The sequence below is a fragment of the Petromyzon marinus genome, chromosome 56 (assembly GCF_048934315.1).
Source record: "Petromyzon marinus isolate PM22_M1 ecotype Great Lakes invasive population chromosome 56, UKy_Petmar_22M1.pri1.0, whole genome shotgun sequence".
Classification (NCBI taxonomy): Eukaryota; Metazoa; Chordata; class Hyperoartia; order Petromyzontiformes; family Petromyzontidae; genus Petromyzon; species Petromyzon marinus.
The window spans coordinates 13,743,128-13,767,931 of record NC_133722.1 but is presented as its reverse complement, the minus strand read 5'-3'; the positions used below and the strand labels follow the sequence as shown (position 1 = coordinate 13,767,931).

At 48.5% G+C, this 24,804-nt stretch overlaps 3 protein-coding genes across 3 annotated transcripts; all 3 read left to right on the top strand.

Moving 5' to 3' along the window:
• Nucleotides 1-1,983: 1,983 nt before the first annotated feature.
• On the top strand, nucleotides 1,984-6,867 carry LOC142905661 (mucin-6-like). Its single transcript, XM_076052584.1, has 6 exons — nucleotides 1,984-2,329; nucleotides 3,684-3,813; nucleotides 4,223-4,272; nucleotides 4,398-4,427; nucleotides 5,247-5,350; nucleotides 6,309-6,867. Exons 2-6 carry the CDS (start codon nucleotides 3,710-3,712, stop codon nucleotides 6,456-6,458), a joined length of 438 nt encoding a protein of 145 aa, XP_075908699.1. The 5' UTR covers nucleotides 1,984-2,329; nucleotides 3,684-3,709; the 3' UTR covers nucleotides 6,459-6,867.
• Nucleotides 6,638-13,445, top strand: LOC142905643 (mucin-2-like). Its single transcript, XM_076052431.1, has 5 exons — nucleotides 6,638-6,645; nucleotides 7,056-7,194; nucleotides 9,632-9,733; nucleotides 10,424-10,618; nucleotides 12,665-13,445. The coding sequence occupies exons 1-5, from the start codon at nucleotides 6,638-6,640 to the stop codon at nucleotides 12,920-12,922; spliced, it is 702 nt and encodes a 233-aa protein (XP_075908546.1). The 3' UTR covers nucleotides 12,923-13,445.
• LOC142905642 (mucin-5AC-like) lies at nucleotides 12,942-24,054 on the top strand. Its single transcript, XM_076052430.1, has 6 exons — nucleotides 12,942-12,948; nucleotides 13,406-13,693; nucleotides 18,880-19,005; nucleotides 20,738-20,864; nucleotides 22,333-22,370; nucleotides 22,839-24,054. The coding sequence occupies exons 1-6, from the start codon at nucleotides 12,942-12,944 to the stop codon at nucleotides 23,381-23,383; spliced, it is 1,131 nt and encodes a 376-aa protein (XP_075908545.1). The 3' UTR covers nucleotides 23,384-24,054.
• The last annotated feature ends 750 nt before the right edge of the window (nucleotides 24,055-24,804 follow it).

Sequence of the window (24,804 nt, the reverse complement as noted above, 5' to 3'; positions counted from 1 at the left end):
AACGAAAAGGAAACCAAAGTCCCCACCAGTGCCTAAAGAGATCATCACTATCGGTGAAGGTAACTATGACAATGGGAACATGAACAACATCAATTATCTTCTAGTTAAAATAAATCACGTCAGTAACATGACCGTCCTTCACCTTGTAAACATTCCACCAATCAGAAGTATTGTACCTTTTATTGAGATCAAAGACAGCTTTTACTCAACATTGAAAACTGATACTTTGGGAAATAAGCATAATGCTTGGGAAGTTTTTCTAATATTTGACTTATGAATATATTCGAAACACGTGAGATCAAAAACACTTTAAATTAGATTAAACACGTTTTGTGACTTCACATGATAGGTTATAATCCACGTTAAAATAATAGACGTTTGAAAAGTAAACAAATTCAAGTAAAATACATTGCCCGTGTATGCAAGCTACATAGATAAACATCATGCTACAGGTATACACGTATTTAATACACACACTACACCTGGCTAATTTCCCAATTGCTGATGTTAACAGTGCTCCAGATACTAATTTTCTGAAGTTATTATTCCCCCATTCCATGCGTCTCTATGAGTCAATGTTTAGAACGTTTTTAACAAAATCGAATGTTGTAAAAAGGCAGCCATTTGGTCAAATGATGCAGCATCCATTTCAATTTGTAAACCCAACATTTGGATGGGTCCACTTCAATGCAATCAATAGAAACTCATAACTGCTTACCTGTCCTAACAAACATTATTTTGGGAGATGTAACATTCAGTGATGATGATTATGTGTATTATTTTACGCGATACACACCATAATTCACTTATATTTTTTGCAGAATTGATTGTTCCTGCAACACAGCAACCAATTGAGGCTACAAAACCAAATGAAACACCCACCAAACAAGGTAAGGATTGGAGTGTGGTAAGATAGTCTTGAGGCCTGTTTTAATGCATACATATGGTTTAAATATTTTCCATAATCTGTTTGAATTTCATCACTGATTAATGTTCTATGTTTACAGAAGATTGTGCTTTAGGCTGGTCTGACTGGTACGATGATCAATATCCTGATGAAGAAAATGGCGGAGATGAGGAATCCTACCAAAAGATTATAGACTCGGGGAAAGAGGTCTGTCTGCCTGACTCATCAGTGGAAAAATTTGACTGCAAAGCAGAAAGATTCCCGAATACCCCATGGGAGGAATTAGGCCAGACGATCACTTGTGACCAGAGCACAGGCTTGAAATGCTCTAATAACGATCAGGACTATTTGCCATGTTACAACTACAAGGTCAGATTCTGCTGCTCCAGAGCAGGTGGACCCCCTGCACCAACTCCATCTAAAGCAAGCCCAGATACCATTCTGGAATTAGTTGGAAAATCACATGGATAATATATTAAATGCCATCATTCATAATTGAGGTTTTTTTTAGATCAGGTAAATGTGTATTTAAATGCACCACCACCTGGCACAGCCAATCAGTGAGGTTTGCACTATTCCCCCAGAACCAACTGCATCGATGGACAAGATACCCGCACCTCCAACCTCTGGCATCAAGGAGCCAGGACCCTCAAACCCAGAAGGGTCAGGTGTGTCCATGCTCTAAGAATATATATACACAGGATGTATAATACTCATAATCAAATCACGCAAAATGCGACTACATTTTTAGATCTCAGAGACGAAGTATGATTGTAACTGGATGGTATGAATGAGTGACCACGGCAGTTAACATGATTTATAAACTGAAAGTTTTAGGCTGCAGAGGTCTGAATGCTAAACTCATTTTTCGTGCTGTACGTCCATGCTCCCACGTCTTTTAAATGTACATTCTGGGTGACTACCTGCATAATCGATGTCATAATGCTGAATATTTACAATGTGGAATACAGAGGGCAGAATGCCAGAACTTTTTATTGTGCTGTACTTCCATGCTTCCCCGTCCATGATTCCCACACTCACACTAAAGAAAATGATGAAGCGCGGTCAAACAATCCCACAAACCCAGACAACGTGGGGAGGCTTTAATTGAACAGTGGATTGGCAAAGCTGTACATTATTTTGGAACACTTCCCAGTAACTCATTTGAGATGCAGATTAAAAGTATCGTCTGAAGGTTGTTTACAACATTTTACAAGGAGTTATTGAGAATGCATGAGCAATCTTCATTCTGTCAACATCCATCCCTTGCTTTTCTTTCATAGTGACACCGAAACCCCCGGTTGAGGAAAAGCCAACAAAGCCAGCTCCTGAAGAGAGTGGCCCTCCTCCTCAAGAACCAACTGGATCGAAGGACAAGACACCCCCACCTCCAACCTCCAGCAACAAGGAGCCAGAACCAAGGTCCTATATTAGGCAGGGTCCTATATTATCATCACATTCATATTATGCTCGTTTACCCACTGCTTTGTAACCTGCCCGACAGACTTAACTCATTGACACTGCTAGGTAGTTGGGTGGGCCAGAGGGGGGGGGTGGTTGCCGTGGGTCGGATTTCACAAACTCGCTCCATTGTTTAAAATTAGATTTTCTGTATCGACACAAGCACTGGTTCCCCCCAATGTTCCGTTTGGAATTGATAAACGCTACCATACTGCCTCTACTTGACTACTGTGACATCGTGTATAAATCAGCCCCAAGTACTGTACTGAAGAAGCTTGACTCAATTTGTCACATGGCCTTAAGATTTACATTGAACTGCCCATATTAGTCTCACCACTGTGATATCTACATTGGGTCAAACGTAACATCTCTTAATGTTCGACGGCTTGTGCACCAGATCTTAATTATTCACGATGTACTTACAAAAAAATCCGCAGACTACCTTCTGGATCTCCTCTCTGTTTCAAAGAACAAATTTGACCTCAGGTCTTCGCTCATATACCAGCTTCAAATTCCCTATTGCCGTACAAAAACTGGAGGAAGGGCCTTTGCTATTGATGTCCCCAGGGTCTGGAATGCTATTGCCAATAAACTGCAACTTGAATCGCTACCAATGAGATCTTCTCTCAAAACTGCTCTAGAGGAGTTGTACACCCCTAGCTGCCACTGCTATTCATTGGCGTAAAATGAAATAAAATGTTTTTGCTCCCAATGACGCAGTAAAGTATTATCTGTATTTTGATTTAGCGTGCTGATCTTAAAGGTGCATTGAAAAATTTGATACTCCGACTGATGCTTCTGTTGTTGTGGAGTAACTCATGCAGCCAGCTATGGCTCTAGGATTTGGTGTTACATGTTATTTATGTATTTTATTGTAAAAATCCGGTCACAGTCCCTATGATCACTGTTACGTTGCAATTATGGCTTTATTTTTCGTGATTTCGAAAAGTTTTTGGGTTTGGACATGTTTGTTTTTGTTGTAGTACGGAGTTAGACTGATGGCCTTAATCTAAGTTGTCTTGTGGTTGTTGTTGTTGTTTGACTTGCATCCCACTGGGATTTTTTGCACACAGCGTTGGTGTACGGTGCTTTTCTCAGGAATATTTTTGCTGTTTTTTTTCATGGATTTTCTGTTTGCACAGTCACACATAGTCACTTTAAGATGTTTTTATTGTTCGTTGTGGTTGCACCCGATTCAAGAGCCGAATGGCTCACAGGGCTATACCAAAATAAAGAAACTGAAACTGAGCCTCTACATTGGCACCGCTCTCTGGCCCTCCTCCTCTGACCTTCTCCCTCTCTCTGTAACCCACAGGCTGCGTGTGTGCAGAGGGGACTTTCATGGACCACGAGGGAGAGTGTGTTCCGGGCATCGAGTGCCCATGCTACACAGGTCACGACATTGTCCCGCCTGGGAAATTCTACTGGGTCGGCGATCTAGCCTGGTATGAATGGTCGCCTTCATGGGCCTTTTCCACTGCCGCATCTGAGCCGAGCCAGAGCAGAGTGACCCTTCGCGGTATAGGTGGGATTTTTTTCCCCCCACTGGCCATTAGCAAGTGCCGAGCTATAGCTGAAACATCTGCCAAGCAGGGCCAGGGGCCTGGGCAAATGATGCCTTTGTGGCGGCGTGACATTCAATAAATAACACGTGCAAATGACGCGACATCGCCGCGCCATTTGCACGTGCCTTGGCTTGCTCTAAGGATTGTCCTTACCAACAATTTAAATAATCGATTTCTGGCTTTTTTTTCTAGCCGGGCCATGTCACTTTCCCAGGGAGGGGAGGGGGGGGGGTGAATTAGTACACATGAGAGCTTTAACCACGCCAATGTTGATGTGTCTCCTTGGCAGTGCTTGCGAGTACGGAGTTCTCAGGTGCGAAAACCCCATCACCATGCTCGGTGAGTCCTGCAGCGCCAATCCCCCCCCCCACCACCAACACCACAAACGATACCATTGACCACACTGCCACCACGCGAGGTTCTCACCGATGTCTGGCGCTCTCTGTATCCCCGCGTGACCGCAGGCGGAAGAATGCGACGTGAAAGCCCCCTCCGTAAGTTTGCCTGCCCTCACAGACCGCATCAACCACCACCACCACGGCTCACAACTCACTCGCTCACTTGTTAACTTTCTCACTCACTCACTCAACCAACTCGTTCGCTCGCTTACTAATTCAAAGACAAAAAAGACCCCCCACATAGCCTTAATGTGCTGTTGTTGGGTAAGTACTGTCAGCAAGGCCAGCACAGCTGAGTCGACCTAGGAGAGGCCCAGGACCGATTCAGATATTCACCAGCGTTATTGGTCGTGAGCGGGAATCAAACTCGGGTCGCCGGGTCCATAGCGCAGCACGCTAACCGCCACACTGCCGCTCTCCCCGCACTCACCACCCAACTCAGCCACCCACCCACTCACCACACTGCAGGTCACGTCCACTTCTCTGTCCGCTTCTTCCCTCGCACCGCTCAACAGTAGAATTACCTCCCTCCCGGGCAACCTCGGCCCATCTCAACGAACAGAATTAAATCACGAACACCTTTGGCAATCGCACCGTTTCTCATGGTGCCAGGAGGGTCTGTCCCATGGCCTCCTGCCGGCGGGTAGCGTTCAACACACCTCACATGATGGCCTTAACGTGCACATAGCCTGGCACAAGCGCCATGGTGATGTCACCGCCACTTAGTGGCAAATAGCGGCTGTTGTCGTTGTGATGCTAATCGAGTAATTTGCGGTCAATTTTTTTGTGTTCAAAATTGGCAAATTTGTGTTTTTGACGTGCCCAGCGTGCGCATTGGCCTGCTACTCTTTTCGCGAATGGCGGCACGGGATATTTTGTATTTGACGTCCTCCATGGTGAAATGTCATTGGGCAGAGGTCGAAAATGCCCTCCAACTCCTGGTCGATGGCAGCGCCCTGAGAGGCAGGAGCCACACGAAGGCCTGCGAGAGGACCTGCCAGACCATCAACTTGCCCTGCGTGAGTACACTCGACCCCCCCTTAGACACAGCCCACGGGGTTGGCTTTCACCCACCACTCAGAGGGTTCTGTTCTATGCTCTCTTGTATGATCGCAGCAGCAGCAGTAGCAGCATCAGCCATATGATTCAGCAGTTAAATAGCCAATGTCTGAGGGCTGCTGGCCACGACAAGAGGGCTTAAGAGGATAAAGTTAGCGTCGCTTTGCTACTCTTCTTTAGAAATAGCGCAGACCAAAGTGGCTTACTACCTGTTCCATGCCACTCGGGTAGCTTTGTCCTTTGCCCATGTCATGCATTGAGCATGGGGACATAAAGTATTAAACCGTGGGATATGAATTCAGACTTTAGCAAATGTCCTTTACTGGCTTTTAAGCTATTTGGTCTGTGCTTAGCAACAGTGATAATCGTATGCTTCAGGGCACAAGCTTTTTGACCTGTGTGATGGTGGTGGTTGAACACAGTATGGACGGGACGAAACGGTTAGTGTCCAGTAGAGATAGAGTCTTCAACACGGGCGAGTGAAGCTCACGGGAACGAGTAACCACGGTAGTAGTAGCGATAGAAGAGCGACCAGCAGGCGACTGACTGCCGGTGAGCAATCAGGAGCTGACTGGAGTGAATCGGTGAGTGCTGGAGCATCGATCGCCCCCCGTGACAACTTGATTCACTCCGAATTCTCTCTGCTGCAGCAGTGAGGCAGTCACTGGGCACTCCACTACAGCCACGACATCAGCAGGGGAAAACCTTAGCCGAAAAGTGTCCTTCGTGCGACAGTGATAATTGCTCGGTGTTAAAGACGGACTTTGACATGGAGAGGAAAAAGCGACCTTCTTCGATGCCCTCATGGCCAGACTAGTAGCACAGGCATTGCGCGATGGATGGCTCGGAGCGAAAGGCGAATCCCCGGCTTCTTACTCTTCCTCTGTTGTTTGCCCCACTTCTCGGCCTCCGTCTTAGCCGCCGTGCGAATCGGACTGCCCATGCGGGGATGGATTCATCCCAGACGACAACGGCAACTGTATCCCGCCGGAGGATTGCCCGTGCCGGCACCACGGCATTGTCTATGGCAAGGGGGATACAATCAAGGTGGACTGCAACGTGTGGTGAGCAAGTGGGGGCTTAGCGCGGCGCGGCTGTCCCGAGCCTGGTGGCTGCGCGTTAAGATGGCTACCGCTTTGTGTGGGGGGGGGGGGGAAGACAACAGCATTTCTTCACCTGCATAGGTTTAGGACGCAGAAACTTGAATTACGGCGCGTCTTCCGACAAGACTCCGAGCACGTTTGGACATGGTCCAGTTTCCAGTGTCATTTTGGCGCAGCGAGCTTTTGTATAATTATTAAGTGCGTTGGTGAATTTTGTACCGTTTAAACCCCGTTGAATGTGGCTGATAAGGAGGAAAAATACACACGGGCAAGCGACGCGTCTACTGTTTCTGCCATTTATGGGAGAATTAAAGGTATCCGATTTGCGAGGACGGGGTTTTCCAGGAGCGCATCCGTGACATTGTGAAAGCAGCCGGGACCGGCCTGTGACATCATATCCGAGTGGCGCGGAAGCCACCTACTTTTGAGTCTCCTTAGACTTGACCAAATACCCGTTGGGATATAAAAAATGTTGTTATTCCGAGAGAAAATATTGGGCTAAGGGGTTTGAAGGGCTCGCCGCCCCCTCCCTTTGAGACGTCGCGCGCGTGCGCGGGTGCAGCACGTGCGGCAGCGGCGCGTGGAGCTGCAACTCGGCCGAGCGCCCTGGCACGTGCCGCATGTACGGGGACGGCCACTACATCACCTTCGACGGCAAGAGGTTCGTCTTCGACGGAAACTGCGACTCCAGCATCGTGCAGGTGGGCACCAGAACGGACGCGCCTTGCTCACGCACGCCACGGACTGACGTCGGGCGAGTGAATTTATTAATTCATAATGAATCCGTAACAATAATTTGTGACTATCAGGCGCCTTTCACGATAAAATCTCGAGGTGCCACGCACAAAGAAGAATAAGCATGAACCGGGGGGGGGGGGTGTGAAGGGCAGAAGAAGAGCCAGAGGATCAAAGTGCATGAGAGGAAACTGGTTTTTGGTCGGGACTTACAAACATCGACATTTCTACATGTGTGTTGAACTTCTTTCACACCGTACTTAGCCAACCGTGCTAATCGGAGGTGCGGGGTAAGGACAACAAACTAAACACAACAAGCAGTTCAAAAGAAATGTAATATAGTGGTGTAGCGTATAGTAGTGTATAGTGTAGCGTATAGTGGTGTAGTGTATAGTAGTGTTTAGTAGTGTAGTGTATAGTAGTGTAGTGTATAGTGTAGTGTATTACATAGTGTAAAGTGTAGTATAGTGGTGTAGTGTATAGTAGTGTATAGTGTAGTGTATAGTAGTGTTTAGTGTAGTGTATTGTAGTGTAGTGTATAGTAGTGTAGTGTTTAGTAGTGTATAGTGTAGTGTATAGTAGTGTCGTGTATAGTGGTGTAGTGTATAGTAGTGTAGTGTATAGTAGTGTAGTATATAGTGTAGTGTATAGTAGTGTAGTATATAGTGTAGTGTAGTACATAGCGTAAAGTGTAGTATGGTGGTGTAGTGTATAGTAGTGTTTAGTGTAGTGTATAGTAATGTAGTGTTTAGTAGTGTAGTGTATAGTAGTGTAGTGTATCGTGTAGTCTATAGTAGTGTAGTATATAGTGTAGTACATAGTGTAAAGTGTAGTATAGTAGTGTATTGTATAGCAGTGTTAAGTGTAGTGAATAGTAGTCTAGTGTTTAGTAGTGTATAGTAGTGAGTGTATAGTGTAGTGTTTAGTAGTGTAGTGTATAGTAGTGTAGTGTATAGTAGTGTAGTATATAGTGTAGTGTAGTATTTAGTGTAGTATATAGTGTAGTGTAGTACATAGTGTAAAGTGTAGTATATAGTGTAGTGTATAGTAGTGTAGTATATAGTGTAGTGTAGTACACAGTGTAAAGTGTAGTATGTAGTGTAGTATATAGTGTAGTGTAGTACACAGTCTAAAGTGTAGTATGTAGTGTAGTATATAGTGTAGTGTAGTACATAGTCTAAAGTGTAGTATAGTAAAACATTTATTTAAAGCTTTCGTGACTGCAGGGATTCATATTCTTGGTTCTTTCGGTAAAGTCACATAGAAGGGAAACAATACAACAATAAAACTATAAAATAGTACAATTCTCACGACGTTTCGACTGCAACACAAGCAATCATCAACAGGTGTGAAACCCACAGCAAGAAAATTTGAAAAAAGTGGCGTTTTTTCTTTCAAATTTTCTTGCTGTGGTTTTGACACCTGATGATGATTGCTTGTGTTGCAGTCGAAACGTCGTGAGAATTTTATTATTTGATACTTTTATTATTTTATTATTTCCCTTCTACGTGACTTTACCGAAAGAACCAAGAATATGTAGTACAGTGGTGCAGTGTATAGCAGTGTTAAGTGTAGTGTATAGTAGTGTAGTGTTTAGTAGTGGAGTGTATAGTGTAGTGTATAGTAGTGTAGTATATAGTGTAGTGTAGTATGTAGTGTAAAGTGTAATATGTAGTGTAGTATATAGTGTAGTGTAGTACATAGTGTAAAGTGTAGTATGTAGTGTAGTATATAGTGTAGTGTAGTACATAGTGTAAAGTGTAGTATGTAGTGTAGTGTATAGTGTAAAGTGTAGTATAGTAGTGTAGTGTATAGCAGTGTAGTACAGTAGTGGATAGTGTAGTATATAGTGTAGTATGTAGTGTAGTATACTAGTGTAGTGTATAATAGTATAAGGCAGTGTGTAGTGGTAGTATAAGGTAGTGTATAGTGTAGTGGTGTATAGTAGTGTATAGTAGTGTATAGTAGTGTAGTGTATAGTAGTGTATAGTAGTGTATAGTGTAGTGTGTAGTGTAGTGTATAGTAGTGTAGAGTAATGTTTACTGTATAGTGTAGTATGTAGTGTATAGTGTAGTGTATAGTGGTGTATAGTAATGTATAGTGTAGTGTATAGTGTAGTGTATAGTGTAGTGTATAGTGTAGTGTCTAGTATAGTGTGTAGTGTAGTGTATAGTGGTGTATAGTGTAGTGTATAGTATAGTGTGTAGTGTAGCGTATAGTGGTGTATAGTAATGTTTACTGTATAGTGTATTGTACACTATACACTTTACAGCAGGCAGCGCCACAACTGGGTGGGGGAGAATGATCGCACATAATGGACGGATTTACCTATGGACGAATGGAGGGATGCACGACGATTGGATGGATGGATCACCTAATTGCGCTCGCTTTGTGCCGACCAGGACTACTGCTCCACAGCCGAGGGCAACTTTCAGATCATCACCGGCAAGGACTGCAGCGCTGTGGACTCGAGCTGCTCCAAGGCGATCCGCTTCTACATCAAGGTGAAGTCAAGAGCCACTCCAATGGCCGGCTGACCGCGCTGCGACGCGGGCTGGGTTAAGCGCGAGCTTTCCAAGCGCTGCGAGTTGATGAGCTTGCGCGTCTCGGTGTACGCGCGAGTCGATTGGTTTCTTCGATAAGTCTATGCTGTTCTAGATTTGAAGCTTTCGTGACTGCAAGGATCCATACTCTTTGGTTCTATTCGGTAAAGTCACGTAGGTAAAAAATAAAACAACAAAAATCACGACGTTTCGGCCACAAAACAAGCGGCCTTCATCACCTGATGAAGGCCGCTTGTGATGAAGGCCGCTTGTGTTGTGGCGAAACGTCGTGATTTTTGTTGTTTTATTTTTTACCTACGTGACTTTACCGAATAGAACCAAAGAGTAAGTCTTCGCTGGCTCTTTGTTCTTGGCATAGCAATTGAGTGTGCAAATGAGGGAGTGCAAAAGTTCGCGGTATCCACGGGCCAGGGGAGGTCCAGGAAGTTTAGACGACAGGTTCCCTCACCCCCATCGCCAGTTTAGTTTATTCCCTGGCATCAGGGTCCATGCCGAATGTGCTTGGCCACTGGGGTCTTTCTGTCGTCTCCCTCCCTCTTCAAACTTTCCCTCCCCTCACCTCCCTCTGTAACCCCCCCCTCACCTCCCTCCGTCTTCTCCCTCCCTCTCTCCCTTCCTCGTCCACTACAGGATTACAACGTGGAGGTTCACATGGTGGCCGGGGAGGTGATGGTGGTGCCCGTGGCCGGAGAGATCCCGGCGATGGTGGATGACCTGACCATCCACTCGGTGGGGCTCTACCGCATCGTGCAGACCAGCATCGGCATCATGGTCATGTGGGACCGGCGCACGAGCATCTTCGTCAAGGTCGACTCCAAGTACAAGGTCAGCGTCGCGGTGGTGGTGTTGGTGGTGATTTTGGTGGTGGTTGGTGGTGATGGTGCTGGAGGTGGTGGTGGCGTCATGGTCACGTGGGACCAGCGCACAAGCTTCTTCGTCACAGGTCGACTCCAAGTACACGGTCAGGGCCAAAGCCAAGGTGGTGCAATGTACAGGAGATAGAAATGGACGGTGGTTGCTATGCTGCTGCTGGACGTGGCTGCCTCCCCCGCGGTGTGATCAAGCTCCGTGGAGGCAGCAGCGAGGGTTCGGCGGATCACCAAACAGATGTTGCGAATATCCCTTCCCCTAGGATGCGGCGTTGAGGAGGATCCACACCCTGGCTCGCCAAGAGTTGGCAGTGGAGCACGTGGATTAATAGCCATCTGTTTCGATCTGCATGGGGTAGTGGTGTTGTTGTTGTTGCCCTCTCGGGCACATGGGTTGTCTTTGTGTATATGTGTATAAGCACTTAATAATTAGCTGAAAAACATTAACACATCGAGGTCCGTAGGGCTTGGGCAGCTGTTGGCACCGGGATCATTTTCCTACTTCCTTTCCCACTCGTCTACTATTAATCGCGTGTCCGAGTTGTTCTGTCTTTTCAACGGGGAGAGCGAAACCTGTGCGTGTAGAATAATACTAATTATTCCGCTTATTATTGTTAGATGGAGGTGAGCGAGAGATTATAAGCCAGTCTCCAGACCTTAATCCCATAGAAAATCTGTGGAGGGAGCTGAAGGTTCGAGTTGCCAAACGTCAGCCTCGAAACCTTAATGACTTGGAGAAGATCTGCAAGGAGGAGTGGGACATAATCCCTCCGGAGATGTGTGCAAACCTGGTGGCCAACTACAAGAAACGTCTGACCTCTGTGATTGCCAACAAGGGTTTTGCCACCAAGTACTAAGTCATGTTTTGCAGAGGGGTCAAATACTTATTTCCCTCATTAAAATGCAAATCAATTTATAACATTTTTGACATGCGTTTTTCTGGATTTTGGTGTTGTTATTCTGTCTCTCACTGTTCAAATAAACCTAACTTTTAAATTATAGACTGATCATTTCTTTGTCAGTGGGCAAACGTACAACATCAGCAGGGGATCATATACTATTTTCCCTCACTGTATTTTTTTAATAAAAAAACCCACACTTTTATCCTACTCAAATGATTATTCAGACTTCCCCAAAGAGTCTTAATCAGCATATAGATCCCAGACGGATTATGGAGGCCGAGTTGTCACCTCCCAACCAGAGATTTGCAATCTTTCGATTGCGAGCCACTCGCTCAACTGCCGAGCCAACTGCCCGGACAAAGAGAGGTGTTAGGGACAAAGAGAATTGTGGAGCACTGCAAATGGTTGCTTATAACCATGCCGACGGAACGGCCTCTTAGAGGGGAGTTCTAGAAAGTCCTACACCGGCGAGATGTCCCGGAAGAGATCGGAGCTGCGTACTTTACTCCTCCACATGCGCATGAACTGCCGATCTTAGATTCATACCTGTCAACACCTTATTAGTGCCCTACCTTATTACAGACCAATTCAGACCTTATTGGTCATCCCGTGCCCCTTATAAATCTCTCAACGTTCATCCTACAAAGTCCCATCACACTACTATAGTATACTGCTACACTATTATACTACTACATTACTACTACACTACTATACTACTTTAGTATGCTGCTATACTACTACTACACTATTATGCTAAACTACTATACTACTACACTACGATAGTAAATGCTGAAAACATATGGCAACACCTAAAAAAAGTTATGTCATACAAGAATGCCCAAAATGAAGTTATTTTAAATTATGATGTTTGGTGATTTTCCGACATTTATGAAAATCTGCACCCTCCCTCCCCACCGGAAGCCACCGGATAATTATAATCATTAGATTAGGATCAAACGAGTTCAAGTTGATACAGTTTCTCTCGCGAATCCGAGGGGGTCACCCCCTTTGGGCTGCCCGGGAGTCGTAAACTCTCGGCTTCGTTTCGCTCACGGCTCGGTGCCACCCCGCTCCCGACCCCCCCCCACACCCCACCCCAGAGCACCCTGTGCGGCCTCTGCGGCAACTACAATGGGCGCGACAGCGACGACTTGACAGCGGCCGACGGCTCCACGGCCGCGTCCGTGCTGGCGTTCGGCAACAGTTGGAGGATAAAGGAGAGCTGCGCCGCCATGACAGAGGCGGCGGAGCCTTGCCAGCAGAATCCGCACCGCCAAGCGTGGGCGCTGCGCCAGTGTTACGTCCTCGCCAGTGACGTCTTCAGCTCATGCCACGACCCACTACCCGTGGGTCGTTGATGGTCCACGATGAGAAGGCATGAGGAGCAAGTGGAGGGGTCAATGATATAAATAGACACCCAAATATATGACCACAGAGCTTAGGCAATTGTTGACACTGGTTCTGGCTGCCTTCCTGCTTGTCTGTGGTTTCCCCGTGGCCATGGTAGTGTGCACCATACAACTATATGGTTTTTTTTGGGCTAGATCGTGTGAATATAAATGTGTCGTTAAATCCGCCACCACCCGACACAGCCACAATTATATTTCGATTTAAAGCTTTCGTGACTGCAGGGATTCATCTTCTGGGTTCTTTCGGTAAAGTCACGTAGAATGGAGATAAAATAATAATTAAAAAATAATAACAGAATAAATTCTCACGACGTTTCGGCCACAACACAAGTAGCCTTCCTCAGGTGAAGAAACAGGACTGTCCGGAAGACAGCGCTGTCTTCCGGAGAGTCCCGTTTCTTCACCTGACGTGGTGACGTCACCGCCACTTAGTGGTGAACGGCGGTTGTTGTTGTTGTTTTGTGGACGTCCTCGACACCCGACGTGGCTGCGCCTCTCCCTTGTCTTTCTGTCGGCGACTGATCGCGGATTTCCAATATCACCTCGCTCCCCTTGTCCTGACCCAGGTGGACCATGCGCCGTTCCTGGAGGCGTGCATTCACGACTCGTGCGCATGCGATGGCAGCGACTGCGAGTGCTTCTGCACTGCGGTGGCTGCGTACGCCCAGGTCTGCAACGAGGCCGGCGTGTGCATCAAGTGGAGGACTCCCGACCGCTGCCGTGAGTGGAATGCATGTGACAGGGGGAGGGGGGGGGGCGGTAGGTGGTCACGGTCGCTCCACTCACCGGCCTGCTCGTTTGTCCTCTTTGCTCCTCAAACCCGGCCGCTCGGCCTCGGGCAATGAACGGTTTGCTCAGCCGCTCAGCGCATCTCCCACGGCGCCGTTGTCCCGACACGACGGTTCGTGTGAGAGGGAGCGACTTCCCAGCAAATGCGGACTGACCGACCGGGGGCTTTGGGTTGCCGAAGCGAGGATGATAATGATGATGATGGCCACGATGACAGCGACCATTTAAAAAAATCACCGCATGTGTTTTCACAGGAGATTAGAACCCCACTTAACGAGCACCCCTGTTCACGACTAATCACTTAACCACGGGCCTCCATAGAGCCAAATGTGTAGCATATAGTAGTGTTGTGTATAGTGTAGTATATAGTAGTGTTGTGTATAGTGTAGTATATAGTAGTTTAGTGGATAGCAGTGTAGTATATAGTAGTGTAGTGTATAGTAGTGTAGTGTACACTGCTATATAGTCTAGTGTCTTTAAAAAATCCTCACACCGACACGGAGTAATAAGTCACCTGCTTACACTTTATTTCTGCTGTCTCGCGCCAGTTGTAGGCACTCCTATATCTCTTTTCTTTACGGTCACATACACTTGACTTCTCCCCGCTCTTGTCTATTCTGCACCCCACCTATCTTGCACTCAGCAGCTCTGCTATCAGCGGTTCCACACTCAGCGACTCTGCACTCAGCGTCTCCGCACTCAGCGTCTCCGCACTCAGCGACTCTGCACACAGCGACTCCGCACTCAGCATCTCCGCACTCAGCAACTCTGCACTCAGCGACTTTGCACTCAGCGACTCTACACACAGAGACTCTGCACTCAGCGACTCTGCACACAGCGACTCCACACTCAGCGTCTTCACACTCAGCGACTCTGCACACAGCGACTCCACACACAGCGACTCCACACACAGCGACTCTGCACACAGCGACTCCACACACAGCGACTTTGCACTCAGCGACTCTACACACAGAGACTCTGCACTCAGCGACTCTGCACACAGCGACTCCACACTCAGCGTCTTCACACTCAGCGACTCTGCACACAGCGACTCCACACACAGCGACTCCACACACAGCGACTCTGCACACAGCGACTCCACACACAGCGACTCTGCACACAGGGACTCCGCACTCAGAGACTCCGCACACGGCGACTCTGCACACAGCGACTCCACACACAGCGACTCTGCACACAGCGACTCCACACACAGCGACTCCGCACACAGCGACTCCACACTCAGCGACTCCGCACTCAGAGACTCTGCACACAGCGACTCCACACACAGCGACTCCGCACACAGCGACTCTGCACACAGCGACTCCACACTCAGACACTCAGCACACAGCGACTCCACACTCAGCGACTCCGCACTCAGCGACTCTGCACTCAGAGACTTCGCATTCAGAGACTCCGCACTCAGAGACTCCGCACTCAGAGACTCAGCACTCAGAGACTCTGCACACAGCTACTGCACACACAGCGACTCCGCACACAGCGACTCTGCACACAGCGACTCCACACTCAGACACTCAGCACACAGCGAATCCACACTCAGCGACTCCGCACTCAGCGACTCTGCACTCAGAGACTTCGCATTCAGAGACTCCGCACTCAGAGACTCTGCACTCAGAGACTCTGCACTCAGAGACTCCGCACTCAGAGACTCTGCACACAGCTACTCCACACACAGCGACTCCGCACACAGCGACTCTGCACACAGCGACTCCACACTCAGACACTCAGCACACAGCGAATCCACACTCAGCGACTCTGCACTCAGAGACTTCGCATTCAGAGACTCCGCACTCAGAGACTCCGCACTCAGAGACTCCGCACTCAGAGACTCTGCACACAGCGACTCCACACACAGCGACTCCGCACACAGCGACTCTGCACACAGCGACTCCACACTCAGACACTCAGCACACAGCGACTCCACACTCAGCGACTCCGCACTCAGCGACTCTGCACTCAAAGACTTCGCATTCAGAGACTCCGCACTCAGAGACTCCGCACTCAGCGACTCCGCACACAGCGACTCCACACTCAGCGTCTTCACACACAGCGACTCTGCACACAGCGACTCCACACTCAGCGACTCGGCACTCAGAGACTTCGCATTCAGAGACTCCGCACTCAAAGACTCCACACTCAGAGACTCCACACTCAGCTTCTTCACACTAAGCGACTCTGCACACAGCGACTCCACACTCAGAGACTCTGCACACAGCGATTCCGCACACAGCGACTCCACACTCAGCGATTCCGCACTCAGCGACTGCACTCAGAGACTCCACACACAGCGACTCCGCACTCAGACACTCTGCACACAGCGACTCCACACTCAGCGACTCCGCACTCAGCGACTCTGCACTCAGAGACTTCGCATTCAGAGACTCCGCACTCAGAGACTCCGCACTCAGCGACTCCGCACTCAGCGACTCCGCACACAGCGACTCCACACTCAGCGTCTTCACACTCAGCGACTCTGCACACAGCGACTCCACACTCAGCGTCTTCACACTCAGCGACTCTGCACACAGCGACTCCACACTCAGCGACTCCACACACAGCGACTCTGCACACAGCGACTCCGCACACAGCGACTCCGCACACAGCGACTCCGCACTCAGCGACTCCGCACTCAGCGACTCTGCACTCAGAGACTTCGCATTCAGCGACTCCGCACTCAGAGACTCCGCACTCAGCGACTCCGCACACAGCGACTCCACACTCAGCGTCTTCACACTCAGCGACTCTGCACACAGCGACTCTGCACACAGCGACTCCACACTCAGAGACTCCGCAAACAGCGTCTTCACACTCAGCGACTCTGCACACAGCGACTCCACACTCAGCGACTCCACACACAGCGACTCTGCACCAGGCGACTCCACACTCAGCGACTCCGCACTCAGCGACTCTGCACTCAGAGACTTCGCATTCAGAGACTCCGCACTCAGAGACTCCGCACTCAGCGACTCCGCACACAGCGACTCCACACTCAGCGTCTTCACACACAGCGACTCTGCACACAGCGACTCCACACTCAGCGACTCCGCACTCAGCGACTCTGCACTCAGAGACTTCGCATTCAGAGACTCCGTACTCAGAGACTCCGCACTCAGAGACTCTGCACTCAGCTTCTTCACACTCAGCGACTCCGCACTCAGAGACTCTGCACTCAGAGACTCTGCACACAGCGACTCTGCACACAGCGACTCCACACTCAGAGACTCTGCACACAGCGACTCCGCACACAGCGACTCCACACTCAGCGATTCCGCACTCAGCGACTCTGCACTCAGAGACTCCACACACAGCGACTCCGCACTCAGACACTCTGCACACAGCGACTCCACACTCAGCGACTCCGCACTCAGCGACTCTGCACTCAGAGACTTCGCATTCAGAGACTCCGCACTCAGAGACTCCACACTCAGAGACTCTGCACTCAGAGACTCCACACTCAGAGACTCCGCACTCAGCGACTCCACACTCAGCGACTCTGCACACAGCGACTCCACACTCAGCGTCTTCACACTCAGCGACTCTGCACACAGCGACTCCACACTCAGCGTCTTCACACTCAGCGACTCTGCACACAGCGACTCCGCACTCAGAGACTCTGCACACAGCGACTCTGCACACAGCGACTCCACACTCAGAGACTCCGCAAACAGCGTCTTCACACTCAGCGACTCTGCACACAGCGACTCCACACTCAGCGACTCCACACACAGCAACTCTGCACACAGCGACTCCGCACACAGCGACTCCGCACACAGCGACTCCGTACTCAGCGACTCCGCACTCAGCGACTCTGCACTCAGAGACTTCGCATTCAGCGACTCCGCACTCAGCGACTCCACACACAGCGACTCCACACTCAGTGTCTTCACACTCAGCGACTCTGCACACACCGACTCCGCACTCAGAAACTCTGCACACAGCGACTCTGCACACAGCGACTCTGCACACAGCGACTCCACACTCAGAGACTCCGCAAACAGCGTCTTCACACTCAGCGACTCTGCACACAGCGACTCTGCACTCAGCGACTTCACACACAGAGACTCTACATTCAGCGACTCCGCACTCACCGACTCCACACACAGCGACTCTGCACACAGCGACTCCACACTCAGAGACTCTGCACACAGCGACTCCACACACAGAGACTTCGCACACAGAGACTCCGCACTCAGACACTCTGCACACAGCAACTCTGCTCTCAGCGACTCAGCACTTGCCCTAGAAGTCTGTTAAGGCGAGACTGGGGGATCTTTGTCTTTTTGTATGTGAAGTCTAGGTCTAGCCAAATGCACGGTAAACATTCGGAAGTGACTGCTTTCTGTTAACAATGAATATTAAAATCAACAATTGGATACAGTTTATGTTCCATTAGTTTAATTATGGGCAGTGTTAGGGTAGATATTCGATCAAATGAAAGAATCATAAGAAGTGCAGAGCGTATGTACTGCGATACGACATGGGTAGTGATAGAAAACGGACAACAGCACGATACAGCACTGAGTGCAAACCGTAGGGGAGGCACAACTATTTCCAGATGTGGGATTTCATCGTGATTTTCGGGGAAAATGGTTCAGTTTCCGACATACGGAAAATTCGGATTGTGGATATTGCTCAGGAACCTAACCCTTCCGTAACCCGGGGACTTGCCTGTATTTACTATACTCGCTTAACGACCAAATCACTTAATGACCGGTTTTGTTGAACCAAATGCCGTCGTTAAGAGGGTGTCTACCGTATAGTCCACACCACCGATTAGCACGATTGGCTACGTACGGTGGGAAAGAAGTTCAACAAACACACACACACACATAGCCTGACGGTGTGTTTTTCGGGTCGTTCCACGTTTTGCTCCGGACGATTTTCCCGACATTTTGCTTCGCGCGCTACGAGCTTCTCTAGCAGATGAAATTCCTGAAGAAACCCCTAGCGCGCGGTGAGAAACGTTGGATGTCGTGCCGAGCTAGTGGTGCAACCCTTCAGGCATCGCGGAGATCGATGCCAATGATGAGTTTCTTATGATGTTACCTCTGTTAATCCCTCTCCCCTCCGCGTGACGCACCCCCCCCCCCCACCTTCAGCCGTCTTCTGCGACTTCTACAACGAGGAATCGGAATGCACGTGGCACTGCAATCCATGCAGTTCCCTTCCCAGCACCTGCAGCCACCTCCAGAAACTGAACCAAGGTTCCCTGCCTCCCATCGAAGGTTTGTTTTGACTGCATCATCACTATCAACTCATTAGCATCATAATAATCGTTCTTGTCGTCATAATTGTCATCGTCGTCATCATCGTCATCGTCAGTATCAACATCCTCTGAATGCATACGTTTGTCCACCTCCTCTGATCTGCTGACCCTGAGTGCAACCTTACAAAACGCTCCATTATTGTGATAGTTGTGGTGGCAGTGGTGGTGCCAGTACTGATGGCATTGGTTGCCAATGTTAATAGCGGTAGTGGTGGTGTTAGTGGTTGGCTGCGTTAGCTGGGTTATGTAGCCTGCATGCTAAGCCACCACATGCCCAAGGAGCATCTGTTTGGCCAGATATATGGGACTAAACGGGCATGGCACAGGCTAGAGAAAAGATGGACTCATGTGGAGCCGAAGGATGTGGAGCTGATTGGACTTACCGACAACTGGTACGAGCAGCGGCAGGTCACTGCTCCATGCTCGCCGATTACCAAAATCGAATCGACCCAAACGACCCAAACTGCTGCCCTTTGTGCCAAGCAACGCCAGAAGACGTCTCCCATTTTCTCAGTTGCCTAAAACACGGACCAAAAATTAAATAGATTGATCTCTGGCTAAACCCTTCGAAAGTGGCGACACGACGCCACCTATAAACAGAAAGTGCGAGGAAAACAACAACAGCAGCAGCAGTGTCAAGATCGGCCCCTGTGGGAGGCGCGAGAAGGACGCTCCTTGGGAGTTGGCGGCAGTCGTCCTCCAGCAATAAAGGAGGGCAGAGGAGCGACGCTCACAACAACAAGCAGCTAAAACGCAGAACAGTGGCGCAGTGGGAAGCACAGTTGGTGCATCTGCCACTCATCCCAGTCATTCAACCCGTGGCACCTGGGTCTGTTCCGTGACCTCCTGCCAGTGGGCCTTCGCCACTTCACGTGACCTCAAAGTGCACTTTGGGGCCATCCATAAATGACGTCGCGCGATTTTGGACGATTTTTTTTAACACCCCCCCCCCCCCACCTTAGTCACACGGCGTCACAAAAAGTCAGACCCCCCCTCAAATATGACGTCACAAAGCTCTGCCCCCCCACCCCCCACAAAAATAAAACATGCTTCAAATCGCTTTAAACTATTGTCATTGTAGTGCGTATTTAATGTGATGCTGCACTCTGATGTTGTAGGAGAAAACATTGCTTAAAAAGTCTATTTAATTAAGTTGCGCATTTTGACGTGACGTCATATTTCTAACCCCCCCCCGTCACACATCGTCACAAATGTCTGACCCCCCCCCCAGGTGCGTGACGTCATTTATGGATGGCCCCTTAGCATGGCACAAGTGCCGTGGTGATGTAACCGCCACTAGTGGTGAATGGCGGTTGGTGTTAGTCTTAGTAGTGACGGTAGTCCTGGTGTTGGTGCGAGCTATGGGGCCGTCCATAAATGACGTCACGATGTGTGACGGGGGGGGGGGGTTTGAGAAATGTGACGTCACATAAAAATGCGCAACTTGAAATAAATATAGAATTGTTATAACAACACTCCTACAACATCAGAATGCAGAACTTTGTAACGTCATATTTGAGGGGGGGGGTCTGACTTTTTGTGACGCCGTGTGACAAGGGGGTAGGGGGGTCAAAAATCGTCCAAAATCGCGTGACGTCATTTATGGATGGCCCCTTGGTCTTAGTAGTGACGGTAGTCCTGGTGTTGGTGCGAGCCGTAGGGATGACGATTCACCGCTATTCTTGCTGCAGGCTGCTACCCGCACTGCCCGCCAGACGCGCAATACTGCGTGCCAAAAACCAACTGCAGCTGCTTTGTTGAGGATGACGTCATCCTGGCCAGGCAGCAGATCCACATCGTCAAGACTTGCCAAATCTGGTGAGATCCCTCTGCTTTCACCCACATTGACACCGCGTGCTGAAGGATCAACATCGCGTCCATTTGACATGTTTCGTCTGTCCCGAATGCACGGATGCTGCCGTGGTGCGATGGGTTAGCACGGTGGCTAGGAGATGTTGACTGCCTCGCCTGTTATGCAGGAGGTTGTGGGTTCGATCCCGACCCTGACGCTTTTATATTTGGAGTTTGCGTGTCTCTCTCCTCGTGGTCACGTTGATTTTTCCCCGGGGTCCTCCGGTTTTTCCCTCCACATTAAGGAACACGCATTTAGAGGATTTGGCTGATATATATTGACACGTGATAAGCCACTTTGTTGGGTTCTCACTTGTGGGCAAGGTGGCTTCTAAGAAAAAGAGCTGAATAGGTACAGTGAGCCTTACCTGGTAAAATAAGAAAAAATAATTATCATTGTTTATATTAGAATTAGTTCATTAAGCCTGTCTTCGCCAGACACAAGTTTTCAATAAATATAAAAATGAACCTGATGTTTTTTTTTACAATTTTTATCTACGATCAGACACTAACACCTACTAAAAAAATTAGGTATTTTCCGCAAAAAAACACAAATGTGTTGACAACTTGATTCAACTTCTTATATTTAAAGACGTACCCATCAGAAATCGCTCAATTTAAAGATTACGCTCTTTTTTTTATTAGAAAGAACACAAAAAAATGAACTTTATATTCTATGAGGGGAAGCTCCTATCTTTTACCGTTTTGGAATTATTCAGATTTGAACATCATAACATGTGTTATTTTTTCATTCAAAACCACTTGAATCCGAAATGTCTCAAAAACAATAAAAGATAGAATTTTATTGCTGTTTAACGTTCTATCAAAAGAAAAAAACCCGCAATGTTATATTTTGAATGGTTTCTGCTGAATGACACGAACAAACATGTTTATTGAGTGCTTAAAATAGAGATTTGGGGGCCTTAAAATAAAAAAAATCTCGAATATTCAGATTGTTTCTCCTGCTATTTGTGTCATAAAAGTTTACTGGGTAGCACATTTCAGCTTCCTACCTTGTCGGAAAGTACACTAGAGGTTTTTGATACATACAGGTTAAATATCTTTATTTATGTAGATAGTTTATATTATGATAATTTACAGTCCTGTTACAACGTAGGTCACAAGGTAAATCCCCAATCGCGGCAATTGCAACACAAAAGATAAACTGAAAACATTCGGTCGGAACATTGCTTGCGTGATAATTTAAGCTGCATGCAGCAGCAGACGGCATGAGTATGCGCACTGGTGATTGAAAAGCCATCGGTTTGTGCGGAATTACTAAACCTCTTCCACTGGACACCGACGGCCATCCATGTGCTCTGCTTGAGTGCTCGTTCTCTCCAGTATCACATTCACTTTGAACATTATTTTATAAATACAACGGCATGTGCCTGTATAATTGCCCTTGTTGTGTGTCTTCTCTGTGTGACTGCAGCACATGCGACAATGCTGAGCTGCTTTGCGAAATACCAGGTACCCAAGGACAGCCATTCCTTCATGTCAGGGACAGGGGGGAACCTTTTCTTTAAGATGGCCTGTGACATGCCCAGGCACGATGGGAAGACCGAGGCTATGGTCACCTTTTGTTGTCTCAAAATCACCTTTTTGCATACGTGTCATTAGCTGATATTATTGCGATCTCTTTCATAATACGTAGCCACCCTCGAATGAATTGCATAACCAGTGCGATTAAACCAACATTGGTGTACTGCTGCGGCGTAATGCTTGGCATACTGGGCTTGCAATCCAGAGGCTGCCAGTTTGATTCAATCTCCCAGCGCAGAAGTTGAAAATATGGTGAAGGTTTCTCAAACCCCCCCTCGCCTCTGTCCACCCAGCAGTGTGTTAGCAGTGGAATGAGCAATCAATTGCTCAAAAGCCAGTTATTACAACCCCCCCCCCCCCCCGACCCCATAACGCTCACTAATATTTTATATCCAGATGGATGCTGTTACCACGAACAACTGTACGAGCTGGGCGCCTTCATATCAAGAGAATTAGACCCCGATCAGTACTGCGCGACCACCAAAACTTGCTTGCAACTCGGGGAGGTGGAAGACTCCGTGGAGTGCGGGATAACTCCCATCGACGTGAACAACGCCACCACCACCACTACCGCTGTACCGCCGCTCCCAACCGAGCCACCCATCGTCGGCTCGAGCACAGCTGTGCCCGACGTGGCTCCGATGCAACCGCCCAAGGGACGTTCGACCACGGTGGGCGCTCCGGTTGAAGGTGCCACCGTGCAGCAGCCAACAGCGACGACGAGCGTGAGTCAAGTGCCCTGCTCAGGAAGCTGGTCTGAGTGGTACAGCGAACATTCTCCGGACGCCGACAACGATGGCGACGAGGAGTCGTACCAGAAGGTCACAGCCTCGGGGAAAGTTGTCTGCGCACCGGGATTCTTGGTGGAAAACATCGACTGCCTTGCGGACAAATACCCGAACACACCATTGGGAGGAGTTGGGCCAGGCAATCACTTGTAACAAGGACGTGGGGTTGAAATGCTCACACACGGATCAGACCATGCCATTCTGCTACAACTACAAGGTCAGGTTTTGCTGCTCGCTGATTTCTCCAGCAACCACTGCTCCTCTGTCAACAGCACCGACATCCCCAGTGCCAGATGAAGGTAACTTATGCTTTGATGGTGGGTTTCAGGATGGAAATTTATTGGTGTAATTCCCCCCCCCCCCCCCCCCCAGTTTATCCTGATTTTAGTATTGGTGACACGTCAGAAGACGAATGGAACTCTGCCAGAGAAGTTCAGTCCTTCGTGTTTGAAAACAGCCCACAAAAACGGATATTATAAAGCGACCTCACAAATCCCTTGAAGCTATTTCTAAGGTCCACACACATATTACACACCTTAACCTCCGACTCGCTCTGCTAATGAGAGTGAGGTAATTTGCATGGTAGTCAACCTGACATTTTTTATCTCACAGCTGGAATTGAGCTAAATCAAGTGCATAAATCATTGGTGACCAGACAGTCAATAAATTAATTGCACTTGAGGACCATATACATATCCACAGGCAGCTGCCTGGAATCGAACCCAGGTGAACAGTGGTACCAACTCAACGCTGTGACCTCTGTGCCATCACTCCTGGGGCGGAGGGATTAAGTCGTATAAAGAAAAAACATGGAGAATGCAAAATTGTCTATTCTTGTTTCTTAAAGTAATTGGTTTGCTTGCTTAAATGTTTGCGATTATGTGAGCACCAAGTCACAAACCCTGAACGCTGGTTTTAATCTACTATGTTAATGAAGACGTTTATCTGTATGTGTCTGTGTGTATCTGTCTGTATCTGTGTGTATCTGTCTGTATCTGTGTGTATCTGTGTGTGTCTGTGTGTGGCTGTGCGTGTATCTATGTGTATCTATATGTGTCTGTGTGTATCTGTGTGTGTCTGTGTGTATCTGTGTGTATCTGTATGTATATGTGTGTGTCTGTGTATCTGTGTGTGTCTGTGTGTATCTGTATGTATCTGTGTATGTATCTGTGTGTAATTGACACATGGGGAGAGAGGACACGGGGGGAGAGAGACACGGGAGAGACACGGGGAGAGAGAGACACGAGGAGAAGGACACGGGGAGAGAGACACGGGGATAGAGAGACACGGGGAGAGAGAGACACGGGGAGAGAGAGACACGGGGACAGAGAGACACGGGGATAGAGAGACACGGGGAGAGAGAGACACGGGGAGAGAGAGACACGGGGAGAGAGAGAGACACGGGAGAGAGAGACTCGGGGAGAGAGAGACACGGGGAGAGAGAGACACGGGGAGAGAGAGACACGGGGAGAGAGAGACACGGGAGAGAGAGAGAGAGACACGGGGAGAGAGAGAGACGGGGAGAGAGACACGGGAGAGAGAGAGACACGGGGAGAGAGAGAGACACGGGGAGA